This window comes from Phodopus roborovskii, unplaced genomic scaffold (assembly GCF_943737965.1).
Source record: "Phodopus roborovskii unplaced genomic scaffold, PHOROB, whole genome shotgun sequence".
Classification (NCBI taxonomy): domain Eukaryota; kingdom Metazoa; phylum Chordata; class Mammalia; order Rodentia; family Cricetidae; genus Phodopus; species Phodopus roborovskii.
This window is the reverse complement of record NW_026126407.1, coordinates 26,638,164-26,653,587: the sequence shown is the minus strand read 5'-3', so window position 1 is coordinate 26,653,587 and position 15,424 is coordinate 26,638,164. Positions and strand designations below refer to the sequence as shown.

At 41.0% G+C, this 15,424-nt stretch overlaps 1 protein-coding gene and 1 non-coding gene across 4 annotated transcripts in view; one reads left to right on the top strand and one right to left on the bottom strand.

Moving 5' to 3' along the window:
* The window catches only part of Kif3a (kinesin family member 3A), a 32,316-nt gene extending 21,211 nt beyond the window's left edge, over positions 1-11,105 (top strand). For 2 of the 3 annotated variants that reach the window (XM_051180702.1, XM_051180701.1), the window contains 8 exons: positions 2,963-3,119; positions 3,469-3,649; positions 3,842-3,952; positions 4,405-4,530; positions 6,986-7,039; positions 7,351-7,419; positions 8,723-8,847; positions 11,013-11,105. In XM_051180702.1, coding sequence (XP_051036659.1) covers positions 2,963-3,119; positions 3,469-3,649; positions 3,842-3,952; positions 4,405-4,530; positions 6,986-7,039; positions 7,351-7,419; positions 8,723-8,847; positions 11,013-11,061 — 872 coding nt within the window. In that variant the 3' untranslated portion in view covers positions 11,062-11,105. Of the gene's footprint in view, positions 1-265; positions 275-2,962; positions 3,120-3,468; positions 3,650-3,841; positions 3,953-4,404; positions 4,531-6,985; positions 7,040-7,350; positions 7,420-8,722; positions 8,848-11,012 lie in introns of all 3 variants that reach the window. The other variant, XM_051180703.1, reaches the window with a different exon arrangement.
* On the bottom strand, positions 8,315-8,419 carry LOC127219899 (U6 spliceosomal RNA). Its single transcript, XR_007834326.1, has one exon. It is a non-coding gene; the product is annotated as a U6 spliceosomal RNA (small nuclear RNA).
* Positions 11,106-15,424: the final 4,319 nt, after the last annotated feature.

Below are 15,424 nucleotides of genomic sequence, written 5' to 3'. Positions count from 1 at the left end.
GGGGCATTGTGGGCATCTGGGGTTTCCAGGGCAACACAGAGTGGATGGAGTCTAGCATTCATGATTGTCTTCTTAGGGAACATGCTTTCTTTTTCTGTGGACTCTATTTCAGTTTTGATTATTTGATTCATGTCTTTGCTCATGCTAAATGAATGCTGTTACACATCTTCTCTGTTTTACAAAGGAAATAATGTTTTCCTTTCTTCCCTCCTCATCTCTGTGCACATGTTTCCTGTCTGCGACTCGCTTACCGCTTCTTTGCAAGACCAAGCAGGTTGGTGTGATTGGCTTGCACTCCACGTGGTGCAGTTACTCATTTCTCAAGACCTTTTATTTAAGTTCTTCACAGTTTTTTAATTTAATAATTTTTATAAGGTAAGTATGTCTTTTTTTTAAAAAATTCTCCATTTTAGCTACTTTAAAAAAACTTTTTCCCTAAATTCTTAAAGATTCACTAAGCCAGTTTTTGAAAATATACATTCAGACATTTTCCTTTTTTGAAGGCCAAGAGTCAGTTCCTGTTGCCCACACCATAGGTGCTTGAGATACAGATAACATGAATCTAGTTGGCCCTTGCTACAGAGTTACCCTTACCTGCCCTGCCAGGCCACCTTCATTCAGGGAGCACCTGGCCAAAGGGAACAGAAGGGCTCACTACTTCTCTTTGGCTAAGCTAAATACCTTTTATAATATCAATATGCCGTTTTAGATTTTTTGTTTGTTTGTTTGTTTTTTATTTTGAGACAGGGTTTCTCTGAGTAACAACCCTGACTGTCCTGGAACTCGATTTGTAGAGCAGGCTGGCCTCGAACTCACTGAGATCTCTTGTCTCTGTCTCCCAAGTGCTGGGGCTAAAGCCATGCACCACCACCACCTGGCTGCCTTTTTAGATTTATTTACTTAAAATATTTGTGCAAAATTTTATCATGGAAAACTAGAAAAGTTTCTGAGGTTGGGTTTTTATTTTTGTTGTGATTTTAAAATTGATTTGGTTGAGGAGACTGTGTATGTGTGTATTGTTCTGGGAATGCCCCCAGGGTGGCCAACCCCATCTCCTTTTTAAGATCTCTTCAGAAGTGTATGTAGTCTCTTACCCATGGAGGGATCAAAGTGCTCACTGACTGCACAGGTGGCAGGTCTCTTCGGCTTCTACAGGAGGCTGAGGCTTGTATCCAGGGAAGCACAGGGTAAAACTTCATTCCTTAAAGATCTATGTCCAGGTTACTCTTAGTCACCAAGGCTTTTACAAAGTCATATGTAGTTTCAAGTGTTATGTGAAGAAAATACCATGGCTTGTCCCGGTGATTCTGGCTAGAGCCACATGGACTTGAATGTGTGTACTTTTGAACTGAAACCCTCTTGAGCACAGTGAGACGCTTGCTTCTTTCCAATCAGTTCACCAAGAAACAGTGCTTATACACTTTTATACACAAACCCTTTCTGTAATCCTCCCTCCTGATGGGGTTTTGGAACTTTTTATAACTCTCAGCAAAACAAAACACTACAAGTCCACAATTCATACATTGATCCAATCATTTAGTCTGTCCCCTTAGTACCCATGCCTTCTACACACACTATTTTGGTTTTAATGTATTTGCAATTTTTCTCTAAACATTTGTGATCCTGAGTTGGAAGTTACATATTTTATTGTACATGTACTTCCTATAAACCTCAATTTAGACTTTTCTCCTCAAAATTTTAATGACTATTATTATGGATAGAAAATCTTCTCAAGTGATTCATTGGGGATAGGCATTAACTTATTTGTGAAAATTATTCTACAGTGTAATCCAGAATGTTCAAAGTAGGTGGCTGTGCCAATAGGCCCAGGCCCACCTCCAACACGGAGTGCAGTGAATCACACCACACCAGCCGCCTGGATCACAGCTCTTAGTTCCTATTTGGTTTTGTGCCTGAGATTTTGTTTTAGACTTTGGTTCTGTAGAAGGAAGGATGCCGTTAGACCCTTGAGTTTCTAATGAGGTTTTATCTCAAGAGTTGAAAAGGCTATGGATGATTCTGCCTTTCATGGTTCCTACAAGAATATACTCAGATCTGTAGTGCTGTCTTGATTGATTTTCAGTTCCTTTTCCTTATTAGCAGGAGAGGCTGGGATTGGGGTGGAGACATTAATCTACAATTCTCTGTCCTTGTCCCTTGGGAAGGAAGTTGAGAATGACAAACTCTCGGGAGAGCCTCAGGTCTGACAGTTCTATGAAACGCTTGTTGTTCTGAGTGAGCACGTTTCTAAGAATTTGCATCAACCAGAAATGAACTGCCATTGGCTCAGTTTCGGAACCATTTTAATAACCTAGCGCTTGTTTTCTCTTTTTTATTTTTTTCATATCGCTTCATGGTTTTGAGGTTCATTGGTAAACTTTGTGTAAACAGACTGCATATATATTTATCTCCATTCACGTGCTTGGACATTGCAGTCAGTTGGAAGCTGCATTCCAGCCTTATTAGTTGGTTCTTAGCATGTGTGATCTGAGTTAAGGACTTTGATGATCTAGTCTGACATAGTAAGTTACTTTGGTGGCTCATTTATGATTTGCCTGGGCAGCTTATCAGTGTAAAGCACCTGCTGCCTTAAATGAGTGACTTACATAACGAGTGTGGAAGTGATTGAAGAGTCACTTTCCTTTTTTGCCCCTGTATGCCATTTGGGGATCCACAAGCTCTGCTTTTTTTATTTGCCTTTCCTATTACTTTTCTTTCCCTTTTTTCTGCTCATCTGTTTTGTTCCTCTTTCATTTCCGCCCTTACATATCATTACACAGTTGGACAACAGTTTTAATTCATGTATTAACGAATTAAATAGTTCTAGGATCTACAAAGTAGAAATGGAAGTTTAACATGTGCTGTTGTATGACTGGGTGTGGACAGTGCTGTACTGAGATAATTCTTATGTCTGAAACATTGACTGCTTTTAGTGACTGCTGCAATTAAATGACTCAAATAGGTAAAAAGAAAGTTTCCCCAGATAAGATGGTGGAAATGCAAGCGAAAATTGATGAGGAGAGAAAAGCACTGGAAACAAAACTTGACATGGAAGAAGAAGAAAGAAACAAGGCTAGAGCTGAACTGGAGAGACGGGAGAAGGACCTGCTGAAAGCCCAGTGAGTGCGGTGGGGTCCAGATGGGCTCATGGCTGCAGTTCCTAGTGTTCTTCATAGGATTGTCTATCAGGGAAAAACAAAAGCTGTTCTAGAGTAGAGGGTCTACTGTGTGTGATATATTTTTAAAGTTTGGGTATTTCTGATCATTTAATCTCTGTGTAGGGAAAATATTGGCCAATGTGAATTACACTTTAGTGGATGAGTTAATGCCATTTAGTGGTGTGATTTGGAGAGATATCACATGACTGAATTTTTCTAAGTGTGTGTATATTCAGTTCTGATTCAATTAGGGGAGTGAGATTAGAGCAGCAGATGACAGGGATTTAGAACATTCTCCTTTTCCTTATAGACAAGAGCATCAGTCTTTGCTGGAAAAACTGTCTGCTTTGGAGAAGAAAGTCATTGTCGGTGGTGTGGACTTGTTGGCCAAAGCTGAGGAGCAAGAGAAACTTCTCGAGGAGTCCAATATGGAGCTGGAGGAGAGGAGGAAGAGAGCTGAGCAACTTCGGAAAGAACTTGAGGAAAAAGAGGTGATGCCGTGTTGAGTGTGGTGTTTGCAGCTTGCTCACCTTTCCCAATGAGAAACTAAATACCGAAAATAAAATGGAAAGCAGGTTATGGATCATTTTGAAAACAGTAGTTACTAAACATGTAGATCATTTGTTACATTGAATTTGTAACTTAAAGAAAATTGTTCTGAAGTTAACCTGTTTTTATCATAGCAAGAACGCTTGGACATTGAGGAAAAATATACCAGTCTGCAAGAGGAGGCACAGGGAAAGACCAAGAAATTAAAGAAAGTCTGGACCATGCTGATGGCTGCAAAGTCAGAGGTTGGTGTCTTAGAAATTGACCGTAGTACAGGTTAGAATCTTAATGTATGCTTATAGGTGTTTTGTTTTTGTTACTAAGACAGGGTTTCTCTCTGTAGCCCTAGCTGTCCTGGAATTTACTCTGTAGACCAGGCTGGCCTCAAACTCATAGAGATTTGCCTATCTCTGACTCCTGAATGCTGGGATTAAAGGCGTGTGCCACCACCGCCCCGCTTGTGTGCCTATACATTTAAAGAATTAAAACACACACTTCTTTCTGTGTATTTTAAATTTTACTTAATAAAACCCTACCCCCAGCTATAAGTAATAATCTGAACTAGCTAGTGATGGTGTCAATCTGTCCAAAAACTGGGCCAGTTCTTATCAGGCCTCATAGATCAGTGTCCTAGGCCAGGTGCAATATTTGAGCTTAAAATTGTGTTTGCTTTAAACTGTCATGTGTTCTCTGGTAGATGGCCGATCTCCAGCAAGAGCATCAGAGGGAAATTGAAGGTCTCTTAGAGAACATTCGGCAGCTCAGCCGTGAGCTTCGGCTTCAGATGCTCATTATTGATAACTTCATACCTCAGGATTACCAGGTGAGGGGAGAGTCTGATCTATACATTAGTTCATTGACGAGGGCTAAAGAATGAGCCAGCATAACTAATTAAGATGTTACATGTTTGCATCACAGCTATCCTCTATAAAGCTTTCTTGAACTAATGCTATCATATAAAAGTGTTTTTGTTAGGGTTACTATTGCTGTTCTCAAACACAATGACCAAAGCGACTTGGAAACAAAAAGATTTATTCAGCTTACACTTCCACATTAAGTTCATCAGTGAAGGAAGTTAGGACAGGAACCTAGAGGCAGGAGCTGACGCAGAAGCCATGGAGGGGTGCTGCTTACTGGCTTGCTCAGCAAGCCTATTTTCTTAGAGAATCCAGGACCACCACTCACAATGGACTGGACCCTTCCCCATCAATCACTAAGAAAAAGCCTGCCAGGCAGTGGTGGCACACACCTTTAGTCCCAGGACACAGGAGAAAAAGGCAGGCGGATTTCTGTGATTTTGAGGCCATCCTGGTCTACAGAAAGTTCCAGGACAGCCAGGGCTACACAGTGAAACCCTGCCTCGATAGATAGATAGAGAAAGGAAGGAATGCCTTACCACTGTATCTTTGTATCTTATGCAGGCATTTTTTCACATGAAGTTCCCCCCTTTCAGATAACTTTACCTTGAATCAAGTTGGCATAAGATAAGCCAGCACAAAAGGTGTTAGCTTTTTTAGAATATAATTCTCTTTTTGAGTATTTAAGTATCTAAATAAGGATGTGCCAGCCTGTGGAAGGGAAGGACTGTGGTTCATGTAAATGCATGCAGAATCAAGGCAAAGCACCTGTTAACTCATTGACATGCTTTATTAGAAAGCTAGAGAGGTGGCCCAGTGACTAAGAGCTCTGGCTGCTGCTTTTAGAGAACCCAGCTCCAATTCCCAGCACCCACATGGCAGCTCATAACCATCTGTAATTCCAATCCTGAGGGATCCAAACCCCTCTTCTGTCCTTCACAGGCATCAGGCAGACAAAACATTTATATCCATTAAATACATATATAAATACTCTTTAAATAATAAAGGAATAAGCAGAATGTGCAGCTGTCCTCTCCCTTGATGTATGCACTGTGTGTGTGTATGTATAAAAACAGAACATGAAATTGCCCATTCTAGTCATCTTTACATATACAGTTCAATAATACTTAAATATATTCACTTGGTTGTACAACCAGCCATCATTACTAGTAATTTTCAGACAGGTAGTAATTGTTATCACCAGCATAATTTTAAAGTCTTATCTTTTTTTTTTAGCAAAATTTTATTTTTTTAAGTATGTGTGTATATAGGAATGTGAGTTTATACATGAAGTCTAGGCTAGAGTATTAGGTCCCCTAGAACTGGAGTTAGAGGAGATTGTGAGCTGCTTGATTTGGATGGTAGGAACTTAACGCTCAGGTGTCTGCAAGAGCAGTGAACACTCTTAACCACAGAGCCACATCTTCGCTCACCTTCTAGTATATTCTTAATAAACCTAAATGTGTAATTAAAAAAAAATAATGTTGTGAATCTCAGAATAGGTATGAGACTTTTTTCGGAAATTTTCCTTTCAGACCTCAGGTACCCAGACTCAATCCTGGATTTCTGGTACACTCCAGGGTGTCCTAGTTCCATGTTGTAACTCGTTACCCAGAATTGGAGCTGAAATATATACTGTAACCTATTTCTAGCTGAATGGTTTCCCAGCTTTTCTGCCTTTTTCAGCCCAGCCTGTCCGTCCTCCTGATTGTCAGGATTCCAACTTTTGCTTTTTGTTTTTATGTAGTTGAATAGTATCCGCATGTGTTCTTAAAGAATGTTTGTATGTGTGTGTGGATGTTTTCCTTGTATGTATATGTGTGTACCATGTGCATGCCTGGTGCTCAGTGACCAGTAGAGGTATCATATACCCTGGAATTAGTTACATACTGTTGTGAGCCACCATGTAGGTGCTGGGAACTGAACCTGTGTCCTCTGTAAGAACAGTTGATCTTAACCACTGAGCCAACTCTCCAGCCCAAGGAGTATAGATTTTTAAATGCTTGATGCAGTCAGTATATAATGTTCAGAAACAACTTTTCCCGCTTAACATTGATGAAAGTGTAGGTCTAATGGGTCAAATGGTTCAGCAAGTAAAGTCTTATTATTATGTAAACTTTATGACTTGAGTTTGATCCCTGGAACCCACAAGAGGTATAAAAAGAGAACTGATTCCACAAAGTTGTTCTCTGTCCTCACATAAGCACCATGACATGTCCCTCCCCCAGCACACACAATAGTGGTCAAATGCAGGGCCCTTAAAAGCTTAGTTCAGGGAAGACATGGGGGAATCAAAGGGGTCATTATGAGCAATATATAGTGATAGATTCAGGCAAATGCCATGTTCTATTGTCCCAGTTCTATTCATATTTTTCAATATTTTAACTATTGACTAAAAATAGACTTTGACTCTTTCTAAAGGAAATGATTGAAAACTATGTCCATTGGAATGAAGACATAGGAGAATGGCAGCTAGTGAGTATTCCTTTCGCCCTTCATGAAATGGAGTGGGCCTGGTGTTGGCTGCTATGGGAGCAGGGTGGATCAGATTAGAACTCAGTGGACCAGATATGATATTTTTCTGATAATAGCAAAGTGGAGACTATTTGTGGCAATGGGTTAGGCCTGGAACTTCTGAGTACTAGATGGCCTCTTGGATCCTTTCTGCTCCGGGATCCACATTGGGTTTACTAGTGAGCCAGAATGGCAATGGCAGCATGTCTTACAGCCTTCCTAGTTCACAGTATTGATCGAGACATTTCTCTTCCCTCTTTTCCCTTTTTGAGAAATGTGTGGCCTACACAGGAAATAACATGAGGAAACAGACCCCAGTGCCTGACAAGAAGGAGAGAGATGTAAGAGCACTTTACACTCCGGGTAGTCTTATCAGAATTGGGGTGGGTGGGTTGTTCCAGCATGGTGGCTGAGCAACCTGGTTCTCTTTTGTGAGTAGAGGCTCTTGGGTGGGACTGTTAGGACAGGTCTGCTCTCTGGCACACACTTAGCAAAAAGTCCTCTTTTCACTCCAGCCATAAGTACAGCCTTCTGCCACTCTTTTTTTTTTTTTTTTTTCCTGGCACCAGAGTTTAGGACTTTTAATTAATTTGTCCTAAAGTCACTGAAGCAAAAAAAAAAAAAAAAAAAAAAAAAAAACATGGTAAACATTCTTTTACAACCCCCAACACACACACACACACACACACACACACACACACACACACACACACACACACACAAACTATTTGTAGGAAAAAAAAATATATCTCTTGAAATGTCCTTAAAAGGCTCTGTCATATAACAGGTAACAGTGTAAAACCCCAGAGTCCTTTCTTTAAAATGAAGTGGGAAAGATTGGGAAGGAATTATTTAAACTTCGTTTGTCTCCCTTGTGGCTTGAAGTCTCCTCTTCCTCGGCCACCTCAGAAGCCTCCTTGACCTCCAAAGCCTCCCCGGCCTCTGCCGTCAAATCTGCCTCCTCTTTCTCTACTACCACCTTGGCCCCTGAAACCTCCTCTGCCTCCACCTCGGCCACCAAAGCCACCTTCACCCTTAGGTTTGGCCCAGTTCAAAGTAACTTTGTTCCCATCAATCTCTCCATCTTCCATGGCCTCCTTGGGAGCTTTGGCATCTTCCTCAGTATTGAAGTCTACAAAACCAAACCCTTTAGAGGAATCAGTTTCCTGATCCGTGACTATTCTTGCACAAACAGAGCCCTCAAATGATTCTTTTAAGGTCTCTTCAGTGGTATCCAAAAATATGGAACGCTTCACAAATTTGCATGTCATCCTTGTGCAGGGGCCATGCTAATCTTCTCTGTATCGTTCCAATCCAATCCACTCTGTGTTCTTTTCACCATTCTGGGCTGTGGGCTGTGGCAGGAGACTAAGATGCTTTGCTTCCCTCAGTCCTAGATCAACCAGTATGCTGGTTTTAGAGAAAGGAAGACAGTTTTTCTTTATGTCTGGGGAACTTATGGCGTGTCTGGGCTCTAGTTCTCCAGCTTTGAGTGCATTTCATAGTAGGGGAGAAGACATCTTTAGAAGGTTATTTGGTTTGTCTTCAGTGGTTGTTTTTGATCAGTGTCAATCTGTCTTTTAAATCTTCCCCAAATATGATTTAACTTTGTGTGTGTGTGTGTGTTCGTTCGTTTTCTTGTAGCCTTTTGAAGTAGACCTTTCCCACGTGTACCTCGCCTATACAGAAGAAAGTCTGCGTCAATCTTTGATGAAATTAGAAAGGCCACGGACCTCCAAGGGGAAAGCAAGGCCAAAGACTGGGAGACGGTGAGGACAGCCCCAAATCCCTGAAGTGACAATGTTGTGATACTATATTTAGATATGTCTAAAGGAAGTCACACTTTAGTTACATAACATGTGGTTTGAAATTATATTCTCTATTCGATTACAACTTGATAAGCAAAATAGGGATAAAGAATTGTACTCTGTGAGTTCGAGGCCAGCCTGATCTACAGAGCAAATTCCAAGGCAGCCAGAGAGCTGTTATGCAGAAAGACCCTGTGTTGGAGTTGGGGGGTGGGGGGAAAAAAGGTTGGATTTCATTCTAAGACAGTTGGGTGGAAAACCCTTTATCCCAGGACTTGAGAGGCAGAAGCAGGCCTCTCAGATTTCTCAAATCTCTGTGAGTTACAGGCAAGCCTGATCTGCATTACAAATTTCAAGACAGCCAGGGCTACATAATGAGACCTTTTCCCAAAACAAAACAGAAAAAGAACTGCAATCTTTTAGCCTCTGCCCACAGGAGAACTCACTTTGTTCTTTCCTAGTGTTTACCCATCACCTACTGTCTTGTTTAGGGTCTTAGTTTTTATACTAATTCTCCTAATAAGATACTAATTAATTTGCCTAGTTTGGCTCCCAAAATACTGTATTCACCTGGTCAGTTTGCCCCAAGGACAAGAGAAACTTGTATGACTCTCTAGCACCAGTTTTGACAATTGTATAGCCTCTGTGCTTCATCGCATAAGCTCAGTGGGAAGCCAGGGCTGGCACTAATGCTCCTTGAGCTAATCTGAACCAGTTACAAGACTTTTGCTTTACATATAAGGTGAAGTGAATGGGTGTTAGTTACATCTTTGTGTTACATAGTCTTTTAGATATATGGTAACACTAAAAATGTTGGGTTCATTAAACTAGGGCTAGAAAGAATCAGCTACATGTTAAAATGTATAAGATTTTTTGCATTTTTTTAGCATTTAGATGAAGGATTTAAAGATTTTCGTATGCTAACTGAATCTTCACATGGGCTCTTTAAGGATATATAATTATTTATTTTATCTGTATGTGAGTGTTTTGCCTGCATATTTATATGTCAGATTTCCTGGAATAGTTGGTTATAAGCCACCAATGTGGCTTATATTGGGATGTGTACTCAGGACCTCTGGAAGAGCAACACATGCTCTTAAGTGCTGTTGTAAAACACAGCTCTTGAACTACCCCTTTCTGTTACAAGGTTAGTAAATGCCATCCTTTGAGCTCTGTGGTCACTAGGAAGATGCATTTCGTATGTGGCAAATGGTAGAGACAGTCAACTTCACAAAGACAGGCAGCGGAGGATAGTGGAGCAAGCCTGTGGTTCTGTCCCTTGTTAGTGTAGAACAGGCCATATTATTGCTGGACAGTTATCTTTATAAAGAGAATCCAGATTACTTACATGAGTTCTCTCAAGTTCAGCTAAAACAAACTTTGATAAGCTATTTTGATATAGTTTCTATAATGCACCACTGTAAAAATATGCTTTTTGTTTAGCTTAAGTTAAAGAAAATCCTTGCCTGGCGTTGGTGGCCCACACCTTTAATCACAACACTCAGGAGGCAGAGACAGGCGGTTCTCTGTGGACCAAGGCCAGCCTGGTCCACAGAGCTAGTTCCATGACAGGCTCCAAAGCAATACAGAGAAACCCTATCTCAAAAAGAAAAAAACTTGTGGGCCAACATGTGATCCAGACTCTATAACAGAATCAAAAACTATAGTTTTCCTAGGAAATAAGCAATTCTTTGCAATAAGACATGTTTGTGTTCTGTTGTGAGTACCCCATGCTTCTTGAGAGACATGCAGTCTGTTGTGCTGGACAAAGACAGCCCATGAGAGTACTCGTGCAGGTGCAGACACTGTGTCCTGGTTCTCTGAGGCTTCTCCGTAGTTGGCTTCTCCGTAGTTAGCCTCACAGAGGAAATGACCACTGGGCATCCCTGATAAGCTCAGCCAACAGCTTTCTGCACCTTGTCTGACCCTGTGCTCAGATCCTCACACTAGAACACTGTACTGTGGTGATATGTTTGCTTATGGTGACCTTACCTACTCTGAAAAACTGGGTATCACTCAGAACTGCTGTGGTCAAGCATGGCCAGTGTTGGTCCATCTGGCTACATAATGTGTTGATTGTCTCTTACGGAAAAGCACTCATCTTGGATGTTTTCTTCTCTTAACAGAAAGCGTTCTGCAAAGCCCGAGACCGTAATTGATTCTTTACTTCAGTAAATGTTACAGAATTAAGGTTACAATAAAAAAGAGTGATATTCCCATGCCTGAACAGAAATCCTTAATTGAGACGCTGAGGACACCTATGTAAATCACATAATGAAAGCTGTAAATTATGGAGTGAGACTGGAAATAGCAATTTTCCTGATAACTTTTAGACTCTTAAGCTTCTGTAACATGTAAGTGTGCATAACTGGTGACTGCAGGAATGTCACGCTGTCGGCAATGCTTTGTGGAAGTAGGGGCACCATTCTTATTGAGCGTTGTGGTTGTATGTGAGTGTGCATCTCTTAGCTATGTACTTACTCAACTATTGCATATTTAGATAAGCGGAATCTCAGAGTGGAGGGAAGTCTGTCCTGTTTGCACAGTGCATAGCAGAAGGCCTTATCCTATGTCCTGTGTTCTGTGTCAGTACCCGGGCAGCTTATCTAAGCAGTAACTTGTCCTGACAGCCGACAGGCCTGTCTAAATGCATTCCAACTTTATACTAATGTTCATTGCATTTAGATATGAGATGACTGATTTTATGGCTCTCCTATGGAAAATTGTATAATTTGACAACTTTGCAGGTTTACATTTTAAGGTACAGTTTGAACATGTGCTTCTTCTGGCCACTCTCCACCAGTTTCTGTCACCCTGACATACATTTGGCCTTTGTTGTTGTTGCTGCTGGTTCGACTTTCCCACCAATGCCAGCATTGGCCACTTACCTTTGCTGTCACACATATTTTTGTTTTTGTTTTTTGATTTTGTATTTCAAGACAAGGTTTCTCTGTGTAACAGCTCTGGCTATCCTGGAACTAGCTCTGTAGGCCAGGCTGGCCTCAAACTCAGAGATCTGTCTGCCTCTACCTCCCAAGTGCTAGGATTAGAGGTGTGTACCACCACCTCTCAGCCACACACACATTTTAAAAAAATTCTCTTGGACATAAGGCTTACAGATACTCCATTGTCTGAATTTTAAGTTTTGATGGAAATGACTGTATACAAATTGAAACCAGTCTCATTTTATAGAAAATGAAGCTAAGCCAGAAAAATACCTTTTAATTTCCTTTATAAATAAATATATATATACACACATATAATACTGCTCTCTGAATTTCTTCTATTGATTAATCCAGTTAGGCCATATTCCTCTCTTAAAAAGTTATATTCAATATATAGTTAAATAAGTTTTTTATAATAAATGGTTGGGGTTTTTTTTGGTGTCTACTTAGAAAATTATTTTGAAGGTTATGTGCTTCTAAAACCTATCATGCTTTCTAAGTTTGAAATTACACAATCAACTCTAGGCTCTTGATTGCAAAGATTTTGAGATTTCCCAAGTTAGAATTAGTTGGGTTACTGTGATTTTTTAACACGTTTGGGTAAATACTGACTTATAATTACAGAGCTGTATGTAGGCTGTAGATGACTGAGTAGAGGTAGAGCCCTAGTGAAGTGATGGAAAGTGTGGCCATACATTTGTGGAGCCTTCCAGAAGGAGCACTGGGTGTCCCATCTGTGCAGCATGTGCTGATATGAACATGGCCACTGTGGCAGTGTCTCAAGGTAGTGGATGTGGCCTGGGTGCTATGGCACCCTGAGCGAGTGTGTGTCTTGTGAGACTCCTGTGAGCCAAGCATCTTGGTGATCTCAAATTTCTTGCTGGTGTAATTTTAACTGTTGGTAATTACAGAATCTTACTTTTACCAGTAAGAAAAAAGAATCTATATGCCTTCATTTTAAAAGTCTGTGTTTCTATCATTTAACAGTTGGCCTGGAAGGAATATCTGCTGTGAATTAAACTAAAACATTAGAAACATTGAATCTAATGTGTTAAAGCCTATAACAGCAACAAAATAACGCCATAAGTACTGAAAATATTGAGAAAATTCTCTATGCATCTTGACATAGTAATTTTGTTGCTTGCTTGCTTGATGTTTTGAGACAGGATCTTTCTGTGTTAGCCCAGGCTGGCCTGGGACTCAAGATCCCTCTGCCTCAGCCTGGCATGTGCTGAGGTTGCAAGTGATGTCATCACGCTAAGCAGTGTGTTCATTAAAGCGTTTGTGTTAAAACTCTAATAAGGTGGACAATGTTCATTTCTTGAAAGCTAAATTAGATCCTTGACAGGTTGGGAGATCTGTTTGAGGATGGTAGGACCCCTGCTGGGGCTGCTTCTCATTCACTGTGTCTTTGTCCACAAAAGATGAATAGTTCGTATTTTCAGTGTTAATTTTATGATTGGATCGAGATAAAGACAGACTTGCTTAATGTTTAAAATAAATGTACAGATTTTAAATGAGTGGGGCAGATCTATAAATGATGAGTATCCTTTTCATTAATTTAAAAAGTAATATTTATTTATTTGAAAGGAGCTCTAGTAGGAAGTTAGGCTGACTCTGCACTTGCTGACAGCCAGGCTCCACTCAGTGTCTGTCCGCTCTTGTGATGTTCAGGCTCAGCGAGTGGAATGTGGTGCAGCCAGTGCTTGCCTGACAGCGAAGTCCTCTCACAAGCTGTCTCGTGTATATTCTGGAAAAGGTGATTTTCTACTTTATGTTTTTGGCATCCAGAACATCGGGGTTATTTTGGAGGGGAAAGTGTTGCTTCATCTGCAACATGTTTTTAAAGTTATGATTATAGTTGTAGCATTTCTATTTTCACTTTAGGTTTAGGATGTGTCTTAAGTCATAATGCAAGGAACACCCTCTATCCAGTAGAGCTGTGAATTAAGGAATGGGCAAAGTTTACATTTATATACACCTGTGTCTGTCCAGTTTCTCCCCTCCCCCTTTCCATTTTGAAATAGAGTTCCACGTAGCCTAGTATGTAGCTCAGGTTGGTCTTAAACCCCTGAGCCTCCTCTACCTCCACCTCATGGTTGCTGGGATTATACTTATGCAACACTGCACCCAGGCGCCCCCCTCATCCATAGATATATATCAGTCATTGTTTTCCTCCCTCTTTTTTTTAACTACTAGAAAACATAGTTCTTCCTAGTGCCTTTGAACTGACCCTGCAGTTTTGACTAATTAGAATCAGCGCAAACCTGAGTAGCATTACTGTAATGCTGTTACTGACCAGGATACAAACTGTATAGTAAGTTTGCTGTGTTAATTCAAAAACCACACTTTCTTTGTATTTATGTATAAATTGTATTTGTTCGAGCTGTATATATCAATGATGTTGTGTGTACATCCAGCATGGTAAGATGAGAAATAAAATTCCTTTCCAATGCCTACTGTCTCTTAAGACATTTTTATTCATTTTGCTGTGTCTTCCTACATGTGTGTACACCATTTGTGTGCCATGTGCCTTTGTTGGCCAGAGAGTGTTGGACCCCCTGGAACTGGAGTTACCAGTGGTAGAGCAGGCAGGCTAAAAAAAATTCAAAGTGGGCTTTGAGAAGTTTTGATTTAATGACTAGTTTAAAGGACTTTTTTTTTTTTTTCAAGTTAACATACAAAGTGACTGAGGTTCGTTATGTCATTTTCAGACATCCATTTCACTAGACTGTGTTCCTGTTCATCCTCCTTGTTTGCCTTGGTCCCCTTCCTCTACCCCAAACTCTTCCCTCTGCTCTCATGCAAAGGACTAATTGTTTAAAGCCGGGGTTTGCTCCCTTTCCAACTGCTAGTTTCTATAGAACTCCTGTGGAGATGCTACCTACACTGTCCTCTGAGCCAGACTACAACCATCTTTGGGAGTCCAGCTGAGCTTGAGGACTGTCCACAGCCCTTGGAAGGAAGGTGCAGGGAACATCAACCCTGGCTGGGATGATGGCTTCTCTGTGGCTTTGTAGATGGGGCCATCTCCCTCATCCTTCCCCACTTAGATTCTCTAGTCCCTCTCAGAGACCCTGAGGCCATATACAATTAGGCAGAAATGCAACTGTTTGGCAGGGGGATGGCTGGACACTCAGGGGGTTCCCGGACAGCCCAAAGCAGTCTTCTCTAAAGGCTGATGGCCTCTAGAAATGGATGCCTTCATGGTTTTCTTTTCTTTTTAAAGACAGTAATTATGAGTCTGCATGTTTTGACTGCATCTATGTGTATAAGTGCACTGCAAATGTGCCTCATGCCTGCAATGGTCAGGAGAGGACATCACATCCCTCAGAACTGGAGTTATGAACAGTTGAGAGCCACCATGTGGGTCCTGGATTCCAGTCCTGCAAGAGCAGCCAGTGCTCTTAACTGCTGAGCTGTTCCCTGTTCCCTCCAGAATGGCTTTGATTGAACTATATGGTCTAATGGCTTCCTTACCTCTTATGGTTGACTCTGGGTCACCATTTCTTAGACCCTTCCTTCCCTTTCTTCTTAAGACTGATAGCATTAGTTTGGGGGGTGCAGGTGCAGTGTTCTTACGGCTTTAGGGC